This window comes from Vombatus ursinus, unplaced genomic scaffold, assembly GCF_900497805.2.
Source record: "Vombatus ursinus unplaced genomic scaffold, bare-nosed wombat genome assembly UNPS02009824.1, whole genome shotgun sequence".
Classification (NCBI taxonomy): Eukaryota; Metazoa; Chordata; class Mammalia; order Diprotodontia; family Vombatidae; genus Vombatus; species Vombatus ursinus.
The window spans coordinates 7,089,717-7,110,665 of record NW_020949602.1 but is presented as its reverse complement, the minus strand read 5'-3'; the positions used below and the strand labels follow the sequence as shown (position 1 = coordinate 7,110,665).

Below are 20,949 nucleotides of genomic sequence, written 5' to 3'. Positions count from 1 at the left end.
GTGGGAGGGATGGTGGAGTGAGTGCATGTGTGTGTGTGCATGTGTGTGTGTGTGCGTGTGTGTTTGCCCCCAGGAGACAGGCCCTGGGAGACGGGAGAGAGCTGGGGCACAGAGGGGAGGTGGGCACTCCCTGGAGCTCTCACTGGCTGGCCTATGAAACCAGCCCAGGCAGCAGCTCCAAGGGGACAAACACAGCTTGAGCTTTGTCCCTCACGTGAACTCTGCTCCTGGTGGGCCCGGAGCCACAGCTGTTGCTGTAGGAAGACAAAGAGGGAGGAGAAACTTGACTTGTCTGGCCTTGGTGCCAGAGCAGGAAAAATGCAGCTTTCTCTGGGAACCATGCTCCTTTCGCTTTGGGAAAGAGCCCCCCTGCAGACCCTCCTTCTCTTCTCTGCTATCCTCCTGATCCTGGCACAGTATCTGCAGAGGAGGAGGCAGCATCTCAACTACCCCCCCGCCCTCCTGGGCTGCCCATATTGGGCAATTTCTTCCAGATGGACTTTAAAAACCCCCAAATGACTGTCCAAAAGATAAGGAGTGAGATGGGAAGGCAAGAATCCACTGGCTGTGAGGGGGCAAGGGAACTGGGGCTCTGGGGAATGTGTTGGATTGGGCAGCCACAAGCCTTGGTGTCCATCCCTGCTCTGGGCCTACCTGGGAAGCAGCCTCTTGCAATGGAAAGAAAGTCTGGTTTGGGGCTTAGAGGGCCTGGGTTCACATTCCCCTTCTGAGTTGTGGGACCTGGAGAAAACCATAAGCTCATCCCTTGTAGGGTGTGTCATTGTGGAGTTAACTTTTGTATGTGGTCAGGATTAGATGGCCACTAAGGTCCCTTCTGACTCAGTTTCTGTGATTCTGATGCAATGAGATAATTGTAAAGTGCTTCACAAAGTGATTGGCACACATTAAGCAGTATATAAATGTCAGCTATTATTACTGTTATTGTTATATACAAAATGATAGGCAAACTCTTTGCAAAACTTTTTATTGTTATTATTATTATTATTATATCTATAAAGTGATAGGTGAGCTCCTTGAGAAACTGTCTTTCGCTTTTTTGTGCTCAGCACAGTACCTGGCACAGAGTAAGTACTTACTAAATGTTCATTAATAGACTGACTGGCAGAAATCTCATAGGCAGCCTCTGAGATCCCTTCGAACTCTAGAATCATTAAATTTCAGTTAAAAATACTTTTTGATCACTGCATTTTAATATACTTGGTCTCCTTTTTTATTTTATGCATTTAACAACTTTGTTCTGAGAAGGGACCCATAGGATTCAACAGACTAACAAAGGGACGACAGCACCACCACAAACACACACACACACACACAGACACAACACACACATAGACACACACCACACAAACTACACACATACAGACACACATACCACACACACGGACACACACAGACACACAGACAGAGGAAAGGTTAAGACTCCATGGTCTATGACCCTGAGACCTGATGAGTTTGGACACGCCGTACCAGGTCTCTGATCTTCACTTGCCTTATTGGTCAATCCTGGGTGTTAATATTATGCTGCCAAACATCGCAGAAGTGTTCCTTTCAATGTAGTTCACCAAACACTAACAATTCTTTTTTTTTAACCTGACAGATCACATTGGGGACTCATTTTTGGTGCAGTTCACTCAACCCAGTTTTTGTGTCCCGGACCCTTCTGGTAGTCATTCTGGTGAAACCAATGGACACTCCCTCAGAATCATGGTTTTAAATGCGTAAAATAGTATTATAAAGGAAATTGATTTTAATGAAATGCAGTTATTGAAATTTAAAGAAAAGAAAATCAGGTTGCCAAGAACCAGATCTTTTTCAGAGCAAGTGTACTTGTGAAATTGGTTTTTGAATCTTAATGTGAGACTTGACATTTATCCCTTTTGAATTTCACCCTATTGCATTCAGTCCAACCACAGCCCATTGAAATGTTTTTGGTCGACTCCATCACCCACTTATATTTCCCAACTTAGTGTTGACTGCAAATCTGGTAAGTACTCTGCCTGTGCCTTTATGTGAGTCACTGATAAAATGATAGACATCCCAGGACCAAGCATAGATCTGGGGGTAACCTGCTAGAGACCTCCTACCTGGGATATTCAAAGGTTAAGTGCCTTGCCAAGAGTCACACAACTGGCATGGGTCAGGAGTGAGATGTGAACCCAGGTCTTTATGATACTGATGCTGATGTTGAGTCTCTATGCACTAGCTGATGCCGTCTCCCAGGTGAAGTTGATACATCCCTTCCATATTTGTAGAGAACATTGCATGCATTATCCCATTTGATCCTCAACACACCCTTTCTACATAAGCAGAAGTTAAATCTTGGAAAATATTCAGTGACTGGTTCCAGTCAAGGGTCAAATGTAGGATCTAAACCCAGATCTTACTAGATTTCAAGTCATAAGCCCTTATCAGATCCCATCCCTCACCTCAATTTTTTTTTTCTTTTTGAAGTCTAAATATCCCTGGCTACTGAAAATAGTCATCATGTGCTATCAACTCGAGGACATTCACTTTCTGAGGTCCTTGAAGCAGAAGATCAGCATTCTTAGGCCCTACCAAGCTGTAATGGCTTCAGACAAGAGTGTGATGACATACTCTCAGGGCATCTGTGACCTGAAGACAAGCTGTGCTTAGTTCAGAGAAGCTCATGACCATGATGACAGCAGCATTGATTGATTTTTCCTCTAGTCTCTCTCAAAGACCATCTACTGAGTTTTGAAAGGGCTTTGATAAATGGCAGTGGGAGAAAGACACAATCAACCAATCAATTAATCAATTAACAAACATTTCGAAAGTACCTGCTATGTGCCAGGTACTATAGAAGGTGCTAGAGATTAAGAAAACAAAAATAAAACTACCCCTGCCCTCTGGGAGCTTACATTCGGCACACTCCAATGAACTTGTAATGGTTGAAGTATTGACCTCTAGGTCTTTCCCTCATATTAAACTCTGAGTTTTTCTTTGTCATGTATTCCTAGTCAGCATGCTGCCTTGAATGTAGCAGCCACTTCAGAATCTGGAAAATACTTCCTCTTCCCCTGAATCTTTTGGAATCCCCAGTTTCCATCATAGTTCAGCTTCATGGGGCCTTCTCCTGCAGGAAGCTTTCCTGATCCTTCCCAGGTTCTGGTCTCCCCTGAAATCACTTAGAATTTCCTTTTCTGAGTTTACTTATATATGTACACATCATTCCCTTCCGATGTCAATTCCTCAAGAGAAGAAACTGTTTGGTGTTTGTTACTGTCAGCTCACCTTCTAGCACAGCACTTGGAATATAGTTGGATGATTCAGTGTCTGTTGAGGTGAGATGACCTGAATTCAGCAGAATTGAATCAGACTGAATTGAGTGGACTCAATTGGAATTGATGTTTCACATTGCTAGAATTTTATCTGATAACAGTACAGACAAAAAATAGCCTGAAAGGCAATGAAAGTTTACAACTAATTCTTTTTCAGTTTGCCAAGAAATATGGAAATGTTTTCTGCATACATGTGGGCAGTTTAACTTAAATGATAGTAACCAGATTGCCATTGATTAAGGAGGTCCTGGCCAACCAAGACCAGGTGTTTATTGATTGTCCCCAAGTTCCTGTCCACTTCCATGTTTTTAAAACACTTGGTGAGTTCTTTGAAAACATATTTGGTAAATGTTTTTATTCTCTATCATTTTGTGAAAAATATCTTTGCCTCCTATTCTTCATCCTTCCTGAAGGATTCCAACCTATTACAGAGTTCTTGTGGCTAAAAGAAATATGGTAGAAAAAAATAGGTCTTTGAAGTTTCCTTCCTTCATGTCTGAGAATGAGGGGAGGAGAACAGGATTGAGGGGGAGGGCAATGAGGATGGTGAAGGGGTTCAAATCCATCCCATAGGAGGACTAGCTAAAGGAGCTTGGAGTATTTAACTTAATGACAAGAAGACTCAGTTGGAAGGTGAAGAGAGGCATGATGACTGTCTTCAAGTGTTTGGAGGCCTATTAGTAGAGAAGGCATTAACTTGTTCTCCTTGGCCCCAGAACCAGCAGCAAAGGGTGAGTGTTGCAGAAGAATACAATTTGGGTTGATGCTAGGAAAAAACTTCCTAACCATCAGAGCTGTCCAAAATGAAATGTTTTTTCTTCAGACTGTGAATTCCCCTTCATAGGAGGTCTTCAAGCATAAGCTGTTCAGTATATTTTGTTGGTGTTGTTTGCTGGGTACAAGTTGGACTGGATCACTCTGAGATCCCTTCCAACTCTGAAGCCCTAAGGGTTTATGATTCTGCCTTGGGGCCCTTTGACCCACACGATGGTGCAGGTTCCAGCACAGCCACCTGCATCTGGAGGAATTCAGTAAAATCAAAGTCCCAGGTCAAAGTCTCTTTTTGTTTCAATTTGTTTTAGTTTTTTAAAATTTATTTTTAATTTATGGAATAAAGTATTTCTATAACACAGCATAATAAAAAGATGATTGCACATGAAACTGCAAATCTACTATGCACAACTTAATATTCCCTTCAAATATACAAATGATCATGTATTTTTTCCTTTTTTTCTTCTCTACCCTCCCTAGAGATGACTACCTTTAGACACAAATAAGTGTGTATGTGTGTGTGTGTGTGCATGTGTACATATGTAAAATTATTCTATACATGTTTCTATTTATCATTTTTTCTCTGGGTGCATATAGCATCTTTCTTCAATTGTCCTTTATAGTTAATTTAGATAACTATAATAGATAAAATAGCATTCATTCAAAGTTATCCTTACAACAATATTGCTGTTACTGCATATGATGTTCCTATGGGAAGGTTGGGGGGAAAGGAATAAGAGGGGGGATGATAGAAGGGTGGGCAGATTGGAGGAAGGGGTAATCAGAAGCAAACACTTTTGAGGAGGGGCAGGGTCAAAGAAGAGAATAGAATAAATGGGGGAGCAGGATAGGATGAAGGGAAATATCGTTAATTTTTCACCATATGACTATTATTGAAGTGTTTTGCATGACTACGCATGTATAACCTGTATCAAGTTGCTTGCCTTCTCAATGAAAGTGGGTGGGGATGGAGGGAGGGAGAGAATTTGGAACCCAAAGTTTTAAAAACAAATGTTAAAAATTGTTTTTTACATGTAACTGGTAAATAAGATATGCAGGTAATGGGATATAGAAATCTATCCTGCCCTACAGGAAATTAGAAGGGAAAGGGGATAAGAGAAGGAGGGGTGATAGAAAAGAAGGCAGATTGGGGGAAGGTGTATTTAGAATGCAGGCCATCTTGGGGTGGGAGAGGGGAGAGATGTGGAGAAAATTTGGAACTCATTCTTAGGAACAGCTACTGTAGTCTTGGGTGTTAAAGGGAAGCCCATGATCTGCCACCTTGACTTTCCCAAAGCCCCATTGAGGGTGCAGCTCCTCATGCTTGCTTAGATTTTAGATTAACTAACTGATTATTGCCTTTTTTATTTAAGCATAACATCCATTCTAGTTTTAATGAAAAAAAATTTAGTCTTCTGCACCCTGGACCTCTTCTTTGCTGGAACAGAGACAACTTCTATCACACTGAGGTGTGCACTGCTGTATATGGCCCTTTATCCAGAGATCCAAGGCACAGTGATGGCCCCAGGCTATGCACCCCTTTAGAATTCCACCCAGAAGAGTTCCCATTTATAGAGAGCTTGAAAGTTTGCCAAACAGTTTACATATATCATCTTCTTTCAATTGTCATTAGAATAGAGCAGTGATTATAATTTTCCATAATCATGTAGACTCCTTTCTAACATCAAAATTTCTTTGGTAATTGGCAACTAAGGCAGTAGAGTGAGTATAGAATTTGTAATCAGGAATATGTGAGTTCAAAACTTGCCTCAGGCACTTATTAACTATGTGACCCCGAGGAAATCACATAACTTCTCCCAACCTGTGTTCTCATCTGTAAAATTGGGGTAACAATAGCCCTTGCCTCATAGGGTTGTAATGAGGATCAAACAAGTTGACAAACATAAAGTGTTCTGTAAGCCTAAGAGTGTGTTATAAATATCAGATGTTATTTTAAAATTGTTAATTATTATTTTCATGCACTATATTTTTTATTGAAAAGGTATGTGATAAGAAAAAGTAACATTTTAAAATGTATTTGTAAGCTATTAAATATGGTAAATCTCCATAGATTTCAAAATCAAAATGCTTAAGTGAAGGATACATTATGAATTCAATCTACAGAAGGTAGATTTTGAGTTGGAAGGTATCTTAGAGGCCATAAAGTCCATCCCATCTTTTGATACAAAGAATGATACAAAATGACCCTCAGCCCTCTGCAGTCAGCTCCTGATTCTACAATGACCATATCATTATCATTATCAATACACATTAACTTACCTATAGGCTACTCTAATGTATACTTATTCTACATATTATTACTAGTCGTTATATATATTATATTTATCATTGTAAGCATAGTTATGAACTACTCTAAATGGGTGATCTGGCCAATGTCCCCAAATATATTACTTCCTGAATTCCTGAATTCTGAAATTCCCTTATCTGATCTCAATCTATTGATATTCCACCTCTCCCTCTGCCTTCCTTGACTGCCGATCTCTTGACTCCTCAGTTCCCTGCCAGGCCATCACCCTTGCATTAGTCACACACTCCTCTTTTTTCCATCTTAACCCCTTCATGAACCAATTCAATCTATACTTCCCCCACTATGGTATCATCTCTCTTGTCCTTTCAAACATCGGGCTTGGTTCACTTCAACTATCATTGGCCTTCACTCTCATTCATGTGTGTTTAATGAATGTAAGGAAAACCACAAAACCAGATTGACTGTGTCCACTACTAATTCATCTTACATATTCTCATAATGATCAGTGCAAAGCAATCCTTTTACATTCCCCTAATTAATTCATTCTCTAATTCACTGCAGCATCTCTTCCAGACTTTCCCATCCCTTCTCATGGGAGCATGGTTCACTCTCCCCTAACACTTTCAGCTGAAAAATTGGACTCATATTTTAATGCAAATCATTGTATACATATGTATGGTATTTTATTTTATTTTTCTCTAACTACATATTGAAACGATTTTTAACATTTTTAAAGATTTGAGTTTTAAGCTCTATTCCTCCCTCTCTCCCTCCCCTTCTTCCTTCCTGAGATGGTTAAGCAATCATATATGTTTTATACATATGGACTCATGTAAAGCATTTCCATATTAGTCATTTTGTATAAGAAGACTTGAATAAAAAAATGAAAGAAATGTAGAAAGTGAAAAACAGCATGTTTCAGTCTGTTTTCAGTCACTGTCAGTTCTTTCTTTGGAGGCAGATATTATGCTTCATCACATATTAGTCCTTTGGGATTGTCTTGGATCATTGTATTTCCGAGAACAGCTAAGTCATTCATAGTTCTTCATTGTACAATATTGCTGTTACTGGCTACAACATTCTCCTGGTTCTGCTCACTTTGCATCAGTTCATTTTACCACAAATCTTGAGGCCGTTCACCATGAGCTCTCTCTTCTCCTCTCCTCCTCATCTCACATCACTCAAATGCCTTCTGCCACTCCTGTCTCCTTCACCCCTATCTCACTTGAAGAGGAAACCCTTCTCCTTGCCAAGACCAGATCTTCTAAATGCACAAGTGATCCCATTCTATCACATTTTCTTTAGCAGATTGTTTTCTCTATTTTTCCCACTTTCTCCTTTATCTCCAATCATTCCCTGTCAACTGGTTGGTTCCTTACTAACTCCAAACATACCCCTGTCACCCTATCCTGAAAAAAAACAAACAAACTTGATCGATCCCCGCTAACTATTGTCCTGAATTAGTTTTGCTTTTTGTGGCTGAACTCCTTGAAAGGCAATCTATAAGAAATGTGTCCCCTTCCTTTCATCTCACTCTTCTAAATTCTCTAGTCATTCAATTGAAACCACTCTTTTCAAGGAAAGTAATGATCTCTTAATTGCTTAATAGAATGATCTTAATAGAATGATCATTTCTCAGTCTTCATCCACTTTAACCTCTCTTTCACATTGCCAATCACCTTTTTCTCCTTTTTATTCTCTTCTCTCTAGATTTTCATGACACTCTTTCTGAGTCTTTCTCCTATCAATCTGACCACTTCTCAGTCTCCTTTGCTGGATCCTAGTCAGGATCACATCCACAGCCCAGGTCACACATATAGGGTTCTGTCCTAGGCCTTCTTCTCTTCTCCCTCTATACCAGCAGTGGGGAACGTGTAGCCTCAAGGCCACATGTGGCTCTCAAGTGTTGCCCTTTGACTGAATCCAAACTTTACAGGACAAATCACCTTAATAAAAGAATTCATTCTGTAAAACTTGGCCTCAGTCAAAAAGCCACACCCAAGGACCTAGAGGGCCACATGTGGCCTAGAGGCTGCAGGTTCCCCACCCCTGCTCTATACTGTCTCACTTGGCGATTTCATCCACTTCTATGTATTCAATTATCATCTCTAGACTAATAATTCTCAAGTCTATTTATCCAGCCCAAAGCTCTCTGCTGACCTCCAATCTCTCATCTCTAACTACCTATTGGACATCTCAAAATGCACATCCTAGATGCATGTTAAACTCAGTATGTACAAAGCAGAGGTCATTCTCTTTTCCCTAAACCCTCCTCCCCTCCTACCTTTCCTGTTACTATAGACGACAAGAGCATCCTCTCAGTCCCTTAGTATGGAAACCTAGGAGTCTTCCTCAACTCCTCATTATCTCACTCCCCCCCCCATTTAATTGGTTGCCAAGGCCTACTTATTTCCTCTTCGAAACATCCCTTGAATATTTCCTCTCCTCTGACACTATCCCTTCCCTGGTCCAGGCCCCCATCTTCTCACACCTGGACTATTGTAACAGGGTAGGAATGCAATCACCAAGTGAGATAGTGGCCATGGATACTCATATAGGGAGGGGTAAAGCTGAAATCTAAATCCAGGTCTTCTGTCTCTAACTCCAGCATGCTTTCCATGATACCACATTCCTGGATGTCTTCCCAACAATATCAATATCCTTATTTGACATTAATCAGTCAAGTCTCTATTCTAGGCTATTGGAATTGGAACCTATTGGTGAAATAGCAAGCCAAACTTTCATCCAACCACAGGTGTGGCTGTGGTTTTCCCACATGATCAGAGAAAACTGGGTGGTAGGGGAAAGAAAGACCTCAGTTTAAATCTACCTAGATATGTGTCTCTGAGCAAGTCACTTAATTTCTGTTTGCATCATTTTAATATATAAAATTGGGAAATAATTGTACTGTCCTCCTGGCATTGTTGTGAGGATCAAATGAGATAATATTTGTAAAATGTTTTGCAAACTTTAAAGCACTCTCTATATGTGAGTATTATTTAGGCCTCAAAAACTCTACCTTTTCTTTCCAGGTAAAATACAAGCTGAGATTCACCGGGTGGTTGGCCAGTCAAGGCAGCCCACCATGGCTGATAAGGAAAATATGCCCTACACTAATGCAGCCATTCATGAAGTTCAGAGAATGGGTGATATTGTTCCTTTCAACATGCCCCGGGTGGCTACAGTTGATACCACAGTGGAAGGATACCACGTGCCAAAGATAAATAGCTTTATCTCCTGAACCTGAATGTACTCCATGGCTTCCATCTACCCTAGGGGTAGAAGGTAAAACAAGAAAACATAGCCCATAGAGCAAAGGTCTGTGGTCTAATGTGCATGAATTTGGTCTTTAAAAATATATATTTTGATAGTGTATTTCCACATAATTGAATTTTTTATAACCCTATGTATGTTATCCTACACTTTAAAAAGAATTATTCTGAAAAGGATAGTAAAAGCTTCACCAAATGACTGACAAAAGGCTCCATGACAAAACAAGTGAAGAAATTTTGGACTAGAATCTTAAAATCATTGATTCTCAGAGTTAGATGAGAAAACAAAAACACTGGATTTGGAGGCAGAGGGACTGGGTTTAAAGCTTAGTTTTAATCCTGTGTTTGAATTACTTAAGTCCACTTAAATTCCTTTGTGTAACATCCCTGTGTATGATAGGTCCTTGGGACTCAATTTCCTTATGTGAAAAAAGAGGGTTTGCCTGGATGATCATTAAACGTCCTTCCAACCATTTTGGACTCTATAGTCATATGAGCATAATGGGTCTAGTGTGGAACTTCCCACATTTCTTCTGGCCAAAAAAAAAATCATATTTACTCAAACAACCATGTTTTCTCAGTCACAGCAGGCAAATAAACTCAGACACTGAGTACGGAATTCTGAAGGAGTTATTTGCATCCCCATCCTAGATCGCACTCCTGGGACTTAGGCAGCACAGCTCCACCAATCAAATTTCCTGAGGCCCAGGCTCTAACCCAGGATGAACCTCTCAAAGAAGTCACTTTAGGCCCTGGAACCCAAATGGAAATCATGATTAACAAATCATTTAACAGCTCCCAGTTTCATAGAGCTCCATCACCTCCAAAGCATTTCCTTCATATCGATAAACATGTATAAGCACCTACTATGTGCCAGGCACTGTGCTAGGTGCTGCTGAGCTTTAAACTTAGGTTTTCTGACCTGAGCTTCATTTCTTTTTCATCTACTGAGTTAATAACTGTGTGTAAGACCCCGTGAGGAATACAAAACACAATAGTGAGAAATAGGTACCTTTTGTGCTGCACATTAAGGTTTATAAAGCACTTTAGAAATATCTCTCTTGAACCTCATAACAACTCTGGGAGGGAGGTGTTGTTATCACTCCCATTTTACAGATAAGAAAACTGAGACAGGTAGAGGGGAAGTGACTTGCCCAGAGTCACACAGCTAGTTAGTGAGTATGGGGTATAGGTGAGGGATGAGTCAGGAGGAGAGAGAGCTCATGATAGGAGGAAGCAAACAAGGATAGCTTCACAGAAGAGGAGGTGAGCAAGCTGGGCTATGAAGGATAGATGGATAGGATTTGGTGAGTTCAGAAAAATAAGGAGAAAGGGAACACTTTAGGGAAGTGAACTGAGTTGGGCTTAAGTGTTAAGGAAGACTTAGTTTAAGTATGGAGGCAGAGAGACAAATTAGAATAGTGGAAAGTGTATTGAACTTGGAGTCTGGAAATCCAGTGTTCAAATTCTGAACCCTGTGACCCTGGGCAAGTCACTTAACCCCTTTGTGGTGTAAAATTATGGGGATGGGCTCTAGGTCCCCCCAGACCTAACACCATGATTTCATACTTTCTGGGAAGCAGAGATTACTCCCAAGATGTAATCTGAAGACCATATTTGTTCTAGGATCTCCAGGCCCAGAGACAGGGTCATGCCTGTTCACTCATACAAACAGGATACAAGAAGGCCTGGGCACACATACTTCACTGCCCTATTTTCTGACCCCATCTTTACCTAACCTTCTGAGCTCCTCTCATGAGGACAGCTCCTTCTAAACTAGGGTATCTAAACACACCCAGGTGTGTCTTTATAGTTAGACACCAGGAAGCTGGAGTTTCTAACCCAACAAGTCACAGTAGATAGAGAGCTGGAATTGGACCCAGGAAGACCTGGGTTCAAATCCAGTCTCAGAAGCTTCCTATGTAACCCTGGGCAAGTCACTTCACCTGTCAGGCTCAGTTTCCTCATGTATAAAAATGAGAAAAAGCTTCTAGCCCTAAATCTATAAGTCTATACTTTATGTTTTCTTTTTTTTTTTTTAAGTGAGGCAGTTGGGGTAAAGTGACTTGCCCAGAGTCACACGGCTAGTGAGTGTTATGTGTCTGCGGCTGGATTTGAACTCAGGTCCTTCTGACTTTAGGGCCAGTGCTCTATGTACTGTGCCACCTAGCTGCCCCTAAGCTTATATTTTAAACAACCTATATCAAAGATTTTGATTGGGCTCACTTATCTCCATTCCCATTGATCTTTCAAGGTATCTGACATTTCTAACCATCATTTCTTAGAGGACATCTGAAGTAATTTACTAATTTAGGGCACATTGCTACCTGGGAAGCTTAATCGTTTACAACCTAATTCACAAGTAGGCATTAGGTAGCATGTGGTCCCATATGGGGCAGAAGCCAATTGGAAGACAAATCTCCCAGTGCTACTGGACATCAATCTTGCCAAAAAGTGGCAGCTTAAAATTATGCAGTGTGGGTTCATCTGCCCCTTCTGACGCTTGAGTAAGTCTACCTTTCCATGCCTTAGTGTAGTCATCTGTAAAAATGAGAGGAATGGACCACATGACCTCTACAATTCTTTCCAATCCTAAATTTATGATTCTCTAAGGCCAGAGTTCTTAACTTGGGGTCCATGAACTCGACTTTTTGTCTTGTTTTGTTTAGATCATGATGGTTGCATTTCCATATAATTGGTTTCCTTTGTAATCTTATGTGTTTTATTTGATTCATTTTAAAATGTGATTCTGAGAAGGGGTCCAAAAGCTTTGCCAGCCTTCCAAAGGGATCTGTGACCCCAAACATGTTAGAAGCTCCTGCTCTAAGATGTCTTGAGTTCGACAGCAGGATTGACTACTAAAAAGCTGTATTTCCTCGGCTGGTTCTTTGCTCCTCCCCCCACCCAACCTGGTCCTCAATTCCCTCTTCTCTAAAATGAAAGTATGGGCATGTTCCTTGTACTCAGTTCTTTTCTCTTGTTTCCAGGGGACCATGCTGATAACCAACTTGACTGCCTTGCACAGGGACCCCAAGGAATGGGCTACCCCAGAAACTTTCAACCTGGAACATTTTCTGGAGAATGGTCAATTTAAGAAGAGAGAGTCCTTTCTGCCTTTCTCAATAGGTGAGCCACACTCAGTAGCAAGGGACCCCTAGGCCATGAGGTACCAACCTTTTTAGCCTTAAGAAACTTAGCAGACTCTACTTCCTGAAACCCACAATCATATGATGGTGCACATACTAATAACAGTCATTGATTGGGAAAATACATCACAACAAAATTAAAAATACCAGACCTTTACATAGCTTTTTAAAATCTACAGGACAAATAGCAACCCTTTGGAGTTTCACAGCCATCCCATGAGCTAGGTACTACAGCTGCCCATTTTACAGATGAAGAAACTAAACTTCAGGGAGGTTAAGTGATCTGCCCACAGACACAGTTTTGAAGTGTCTGAGATGAAACTACTCCCAGGTCACCGCACTCTGTCCACTATGCCTCCTAGATGCCAAAGTGTGATGGACTCAGCAAATATCTCAAGTGCATTTGTATTTTATTCACCCCAAGATTACCTATAACCATGTGAAAATAATACCTATAAGCTAGTCTGCAAGGGACATGGAAGATATCTGACCCTGGGCTATCTATGGAAATAGGGAGGGTTGTTTGCATTCTTTAGAGAACAGCAATGTGGTTGAAGTAAGGAAAGTTTCATCCTCAGGTCTGGTTTTGCCTGATGGTTTTATGACCCTTTGCTAGGACCCCAGAATTCCCCCAGGCATAGCCACTGCCCATAAGCTCTGGTACTCTCTCCTCTGGGTATCCTTGGGAGACCTTACTCAAACTTCCTGGGCCTCAGTTTCCTCATCTATAAAATGAAGGGATTGGACTAAATGACCAATAAAGTTCCTTTTAGCTCTGAAGCCATGACCCAAAAATCCCAGGAATCCATAGCCAGGGGATCTGGGTCTCCCCCACACCCTTAGGCAATTGTGGCTAAGTGACTTGCCCAGGGTCACACAGCTAGAAAGTGTCAAGTGTTTGGTCTGAGGCTGGATTTGAACTCAGGTCCTCCTGACTTCAGGGCCGGTGCTCTATCCACTGCACCACCTAGCTGCCCGGATCTGAGTTTTAATTGTGCTTCTTCTTAAGTGTATTATTTGCCATGACTCAGATATTCTCAGGGCCCATTTTCTCATCTCTAATAAGTGAGGGGTTGGAGTAGGTGGCCTGGAAAGTCTCTTCCACCCTCAAATCTGTGATATTCTGACCCTAAGTAAATACAAAGTAATTTCAGCACCAGGTGCCCTTACAACTGGTGGCAGCCTCTGAGCTGAGCCTTGAAGGAAGTTGTGTTTTCTAATTAGCAGGTAAAGGGGTAGGACTTGAACTGAAGTTTTCTTGACTCCAGTTCCAACTCTCTCTTCACTGAACCCACCTGGTTTAAATTCAGAGAAGGAATCTGTTTTTACTAAGGCTACACAGAAGCAGTATCTTAGATCTAGATCCAGAAGGGCCCTTGGGGGCCACACCATCCAACTCCATCATTTCACAGGTGAGGAAATTTGGACCCACTCAGGTTAAGTGACTTGTCCAAAGCCACCTGTGTGAGAAGCATCCAAAGTGGTTTCTAAACCCAGGTCATCTGTTTATAGATGCAGTATTTCAACTATACTAAGTCTCTGAGGTCAATAGCAGCATGGCATCATACAAATGGTGCCTGGCATGGAGCCAGGAAGACTTGGGTTCAAATGCCATCTCTGACTGTTATTAACATTGTGACTGTGGACAAGTCACTAGATAGCCTTAATGTCCAGTCCAGTGCTAGGATTCATAGCCTGATCTGCTGCCTGTGCCAAGCATTAGTGGATTTGCTCCTTTCTTATCTCCTTGCCTTTCAGGAAAGAGGGTCTGCCTGGGAGAACAGCTGGCTCGGGCTGAGCTTTTCCTTTTCTTCACTTGCCTGCTCCAGAAATTCACGTTCCAGGCTCCTCCTAACACCAAGCTGAGCTTGGACTCCCGATCTGGCTTAACTGTCTCTCCTGCCTCCTACCAAATCTGTGCCTTTCCTCGACACATGTAGGCCAAGCTAGGCACATAGGGTGGACTTCCAAGGAAGGACCTGGAACCATCCTCATGCTCCAAGGTCACCCGTCCTTCCCTTTGGAACTTGGGTGGGGAAAGGGAGAGAAATCAAAGAGGGGAGAAGAAGAGAGGGAGATAAAGGGTGGGGGGTAGTTGTAGCCCAGTTTACAGATGGGGGAATGAAAAGGAGTTTACTAAATTACAGGCTGAAAATAAAATAAAAAAAATTTTCTTAGGAAAATAGATGGTGATAACAATCTCTGTCAGTCTTTAGAGGTAGAACCAACAATCCAAGCTCAAAGAGACTTCATATTTCTCTGAATATCTTTTCAATTCACTTCAGTTCAGTTTAGTGAAATGAGTTCAATTCTACAAACATTGATTAAGTATCTACTATGTGCCAGGCACTGTGAGAGCTGGTAGTGATAGAACATTAGAATCAGAAATGGAAAACAGTTCATGGTGTTGCTTGTCTCAATCCCTAGACAATAGTCTACACAGTGAAGTCCATGCCTCCCAACGGCTTCCCTAGATGATCATTTGGGACATGGGAAGAAGATATTAGAATCACCAAATATCTCTATTTAAATTTAAGAAAAAATAAGTTTTAATATTATTTAATATGAAAGTTGATAGTGAGTGGTAACCTCCTCCCTTGGTACAAAAGGAATTGCCCAACACAGAGGTAGTTGATGGTCAAGCTATCACAGGTTCATTTACTTTCAGCATTATTCCTTTCCTCAACAAGTCAAGCACTTGTTAAACACCTACTATGTGCCTTATCACCTACTACTGTGCTAAGTTCTAGGTATAATCATCATGCCAACAAGCATTTATTTAGTACCTGCTATGTGCCAGGTACTGTGTTATTCACTGGCAAACAAAGTGACCATAAAAATGGGAAAATGACCCACACGTACAAAAATATTTATAGCAAAATATTTATAATTACACACAGCAAAAATATTTATAATTGCCATTTTTATAGTAGCAAAGAACTGGAAATTGAGGAGATGCCCATCAATTAGGGAATGCTGAACCAGTTGTGGTGTATTAATGTAAAGGAATACTATTGTGCTATAAGAAATTATGATCAGACAGATTTTAGAAAAATGTGGAAAGACTTACATAAACTGATGCTGAGTGAAGTGAGCAGAACCAGCAGAACAAGGCTATTTAGTGACAGCAACATTGTGTGATGATCTACTATGATAGACTGAGCTCTTCTCAGCAATGCAAGGATCCAAGACAATTCCAAAAGACTCATGATGGAGAATGCTATTCACATACAGAGAAAGAACTATAGAGTTTTAATGCAGATCAAAGCATACTATTTTCACTTTTTTTCTTTCTCATGGTTGTTCACTTCTGTTCTGATTCTTATTTCACAACATGACTAATGTGGAAATATGTTTAATATGATTGTACATGTATAATCTGTATCAGACTGCTTGCCATCTTGGGGAAGGGGTGGAAAAGGAGAGGGGAAGAAAAAAATTTGACACTCAAAATCTTATTAAAGTGAATGTTGAAAACTATCTTTACATGTAATTGAAAAAATACTATTAAGCAAATAAAAAATAAATAAAAGCAAAGATAAAAATGAAATTATCAAAGAAAACTGCCCTGGTGTACTATAACCAGAGGGCAAAATAGAAATTGAAAGAATTCTTCAATCACTATCTGAAAGAGATCCCAAAATGAAAAGTCCCAGGAACATCATAACCAAATTCCAGAGATCAAAGAGAAAGTACTTTAATCAGCCAAAAAGAAACACTCAGAATACCATGGAGCTACAGTCAGGATTACACGGGATTTGGCAGCTTCCAAATTAAAGTACTGGAGGGCTTAGAATATGATATATCAGAAGGCAAAGTAGTTAGGATTACAATCAAGAATCACCTACTCAGCAAAACTGAATATAATACTTGGGGGGGGGGGGCAGGGATGGACAATTATTTAAATAAAGGACTTTCAAACATTTCTAAGTAAAAGACCAGAGCTGAATAAAAAAATTTCATCTCAGAAAGCTATAATATAAGATTCAATAAGGTTAAACTGTTTATATATCTACAAGGCAACATAATATTTGCAACTCTTAAGAACTTTAGTACTATAATGGCAGTTAGAAAAAGGATATGTAGACAGAAAGCATAAATATAAGGTGACTTTGATGGGATGATACCCAAAGAAAACAAACAGATGAGAAAGAAGATTGCACTGGGAAAAGGAGGGGGGGAGATAAAACAGGGTAAATTTGTTTCACATAAAAGAGTCTTGAGAAACTTAATGTAATGGAGGACAACCTGAGGGAATGGTGTTTAAAAAGTTTAAACCTTACTCTCATCACAACTGACTCAAAGAGGCAGTAACATACACACTCAGACACAAAAAATCTATCTTACCTTATAAAAAAATTAAAAAAAAAAGATGAGGATAATAGAAGGGGAGTGACTGATAGAAGGGAGGAGAGATCAATGGAGGAGATCAGAAGTAAACCATTTGTGAGCAGGAACAAGGTGGGATTAAGAGAGAGGGATAAACAAGGGGAAAATAGCATGGAGGGAAATACACAATTTGTTGTCATAACTATAAATGTGAATGGGATGAACTCACTCATAAAATGGAAGTAAATAGCAGAATGAATTAAAAACCAGAATCCTACAATATATTGTTTACAAGAAACATATTTGAAGCAGAGGGACACATACACAGTAAAGGTAAAAGGCTACAGCAGAATCCATTTATGTTTCAGCTAAAGGCAAAAAAGCAAGAGAAGCAATCATGATCCCAGAGAAAGCAAAAACAGAAAATAGATCTAATTAAAAGAAATAAGGTAGGAAACTGTATCTTGCTGAAAGATACCATAGAAAATGAAGAAATATCAATACTAAACATATGTGCACCAAAAGGTATAGCAACTAACTTTTTGAAGAAGAGGTTGAATAAGTTAGAGGTGGAAATAAACAATAAAACTATACTAGTGGGGGACTTGAACTTTCCTCTCTCAGAACTAGATAAAACTGAACCAAAAAATTAACAAGAAAGAAGTTAAGGAGGTGAATACAATTCGAAAAGAGTGAGATATAATAACTCTCTGGAGAAGAGTGAATGGTAATAGAAAGGAATATATCTTTTTTCTTAGCATCACATGGCCTCTAAACAAAAATTGACAATACATCAGGTTGTAAAAACCTTACAAATAAGTACAGGAAAGCAGAAATAGTAAATTCATCATTTTCAGATCATCATGAAATAAAAATTGCATTCGATAATGGGCAATGAAAAGATAGGTTAAAATTTATTGGAAACTAAATAATCTCATATTAAAACATAAGTGGGTCAATGAACAAATTATAGAAACAATAAATAATTTCTTAAAAAAATGACAACAATGAAACAATACACCAAAATTTATGGGATTTAACCAAAACATTAGTTAGAGGAAATTTTATATCTCTAATTACTTACAGCAATACAATAAAGATAAGATCTATGACTTTGGTATGCAGCTAAAAGAAAACTTAAAAAAAGAACAATTAAAAAATCCTCAATTAAATAACAAATTGGAAATCCTAAAAATCAAAGGAGAGATTAATGAAATTGAAAGTAAGAAAACCATTGAATTAATAAATAAAACTAAAAACTAGTTTTATTAAAAAAATAATAAAATAGAAAAACCATTAATTTGATTTTAAAAAAAGAAAAGAAGAAAACCAAATTTCTAGTTTCAAAAATGATAGAGCTGAATCACTACCAATGAAGATGAAACTAGACAATTATTGGGGGTTATTTTACCCAATTATATGCCAACAAATTTGACAATCCAAAAGAAGTGGATGAATATTAACAAAAATATAAAATGTGTGCATGATTTAGACATAAATACTAATATCATAAGCAAAATAGCTGAGCATGTAATAATTTAATTGTTTGATCTATGGATAAGGGAAGAATTTAGGACCAAAGAAAACATAGAGAGCATTACAAAATGTAAAATAGACAATTTTGATTGTATAAAATTAAAAAAGTTTTTTGCACAAACAAAACCAATACAACCAAAATTTAGAGGGAAGCAGAAAACTATGGGGAATTTACAACAAATATTTCTGTTAAAGGCCTCATTTCCAAATGTGTAGAGAACTAAGTCTAATTTATAAAAATACAAGTCATTCACCAATTGATGAATGGTCAAAGGATATATACAGGCAGTTTTCAGACAAACAAATCAAAGCTATCTCTAGTTATATAAAAATGCTCTAAATCACTATTGATTAGAGAAATTCAAATTGAAACAACTCTGAAGTACCACCTCACACCTATCAGATTGGTTAATATGAAAGAAAGGGAAAATAATGGATGATGGAGAGGAAGTGGAAAAAATTGGACACTAATGCATTATTGGTGGAGTTGTGAACTTATCCAACCATTCTGGAGGGCAATTTGGATCACACCCTTTGATAAAAAAGTACCACTGCTAGGTCTGTATCCCAAAGACATTAAAAATGGAGGGAGGGAGGGAGGAACTATTTGTAGAAAAAAAATATTTATAGTAGCTATCTTTGTTGTATCTGAGAATTGGAAATGGAAGTGATGCCTATCAATTAAAGAATGGCTAAACAAACTGTGGTATATGATTGTGATTGAATATTATTGTGCTATAAGAAATGGCAAATAGGATGGTTTCAGAAAAAAAAAACTGGGAAAACCTTACATGAATTTATGCAAAGTGTAGTGAGCAGAACCAAGAGCATATTGTACGCAGTAACAGCAATATTGTATGATGAAGAACTGTGAATGGTGTAGCTATTATTACCAATACAATGATCCAAGATGATATCATAGGACTAATGATGAACCATATTACCTATCTCCAGAAAAAGAACCGATATTGTCTAAATACAGACTGAAGCAGGCTATTTTACACTTTTTTTTTAACTTTTTTATTCTTTTTTAAATTTGTTTTCTTGTACAAAATGACTAATACGGAAATGTTTTATATAATTGCACATGTATAACCTATATCTGTCAAAGCTCCTACATCCAAAGACTCCAAGAAAAATATGAATTGGTCCCAGGCCGTGGAAGAACTCAAAAAAGATTTTGAGAAGCAAATAAGAGAATTAGAGGAAAAGCTTGGAAGAGAAATGAGAGTGATGCAAGAAAACCATGAAAAACTAATCAATAGCTTGCTAAAAGATAACCAAAAAAATACTGAAGAAAATAACACCTTAAAAAATAGCCTAACTCAAATGGCAAAAGAGGTCCAAAAAACAAATGAGGAGAAGAATGGCTTAAAAATCAGAATTAGCCAAATCAAAAAGGAAGTCCAAAAGCTACTGAAGGAAATACTTCCTTAAAAATTAGGATGGAGCAAATGGAAGTTGGTGACTTTATGAGAAATCAAGACATTGTAAAACAAACAAAAAGAATTAAAAAAAATAGAAGATAATGTGAAATATCTCATTGGAAAACAACTGACCTACAAAATAGATTCAGGAGAGATAATTTAAAAATTATCAGACTGTCTGAAAGCCATGATCAAAAAAAGAGCCTAGACATCATCTTTCAAGAAATGATCAAGGAAAACTGCCCAGATATTCTAGAACCAGAGGGTAAAATAGAAATCAAAAGAATCCACCAATCATCTCCTGAAAGAGATCCCTAAAGGAAAACTCTTTGGAATATTGAAGCCAAATTACAGAGTTCCCTAGTCAAGGAGAAAATATTGCAAGCAGCCAGAAAGAAACAATTCAAGTGCTATAGAAACACAATTAAGATAACATAAAATTTAGCAGCTTCTACATTAAGGGACCAGAAGGCTTGGAATATGATATTCTGGAAGTCAAACGAGATAGAATTAGAGCCAAGAATCACCTACCCAGCAAAATTGAGTATAATCTTTCAGGGGGAAAAATGGATATTCAGTGAAATAGAGGACTTTCAAGCATTCTTGATGAAAAGACTAGAACTGAGTAGAAAATTCAACTTTCAAATACAAGACTCAAGAGAAGCATGAAGATATAAACAGAAAAGAGAAATCATAAAGGACTTATTAAGGTTGAATTGTTTACATTCCTGCATGGAAAGATGATACTTGTAACTCATGAGACCTTTGTCAGTATTAGGGTAGTTGGAGGGAAAAAAAATATATGTATAGATAGATAAATAGATAGATAGATAGATAGATAGATAGATAGATAGATAGATAGATAGATAGATAGATAGA

The 20,949-nt window shown here is 38.8% G+C and overlaps 1 protein-coding gene across 1 annotated transcript; it reads left to right on the top strand.

Annotated features, from left to right (window-relative positions):
* Positions 1 to 5,486: 5,486 nt before the first annotated feature.
* On the top strand, positions 5,487 to 14,718 carry LOC114036289 (cytochrome P450 2J2-like). The gene is made up of 5 exons (XM_027852730.1): positions 5,487 to 5,601; positions 9,393 to 9,571; positions 10,585 to 10,593; positions 12,620 to 12,758; positions 14,537 to 14,718. Exons 1-5 carry the CDS (start codon positions 5,487 to 5,489, stop codon positions 14,716 to 14,718), a joined length of 624 nt encoding a protein of 207 aa, XP_027708531.1.
* The last annotated feature ends 6,231 nt before the right edge of the window (positions 14,719 to 20,949 follow it).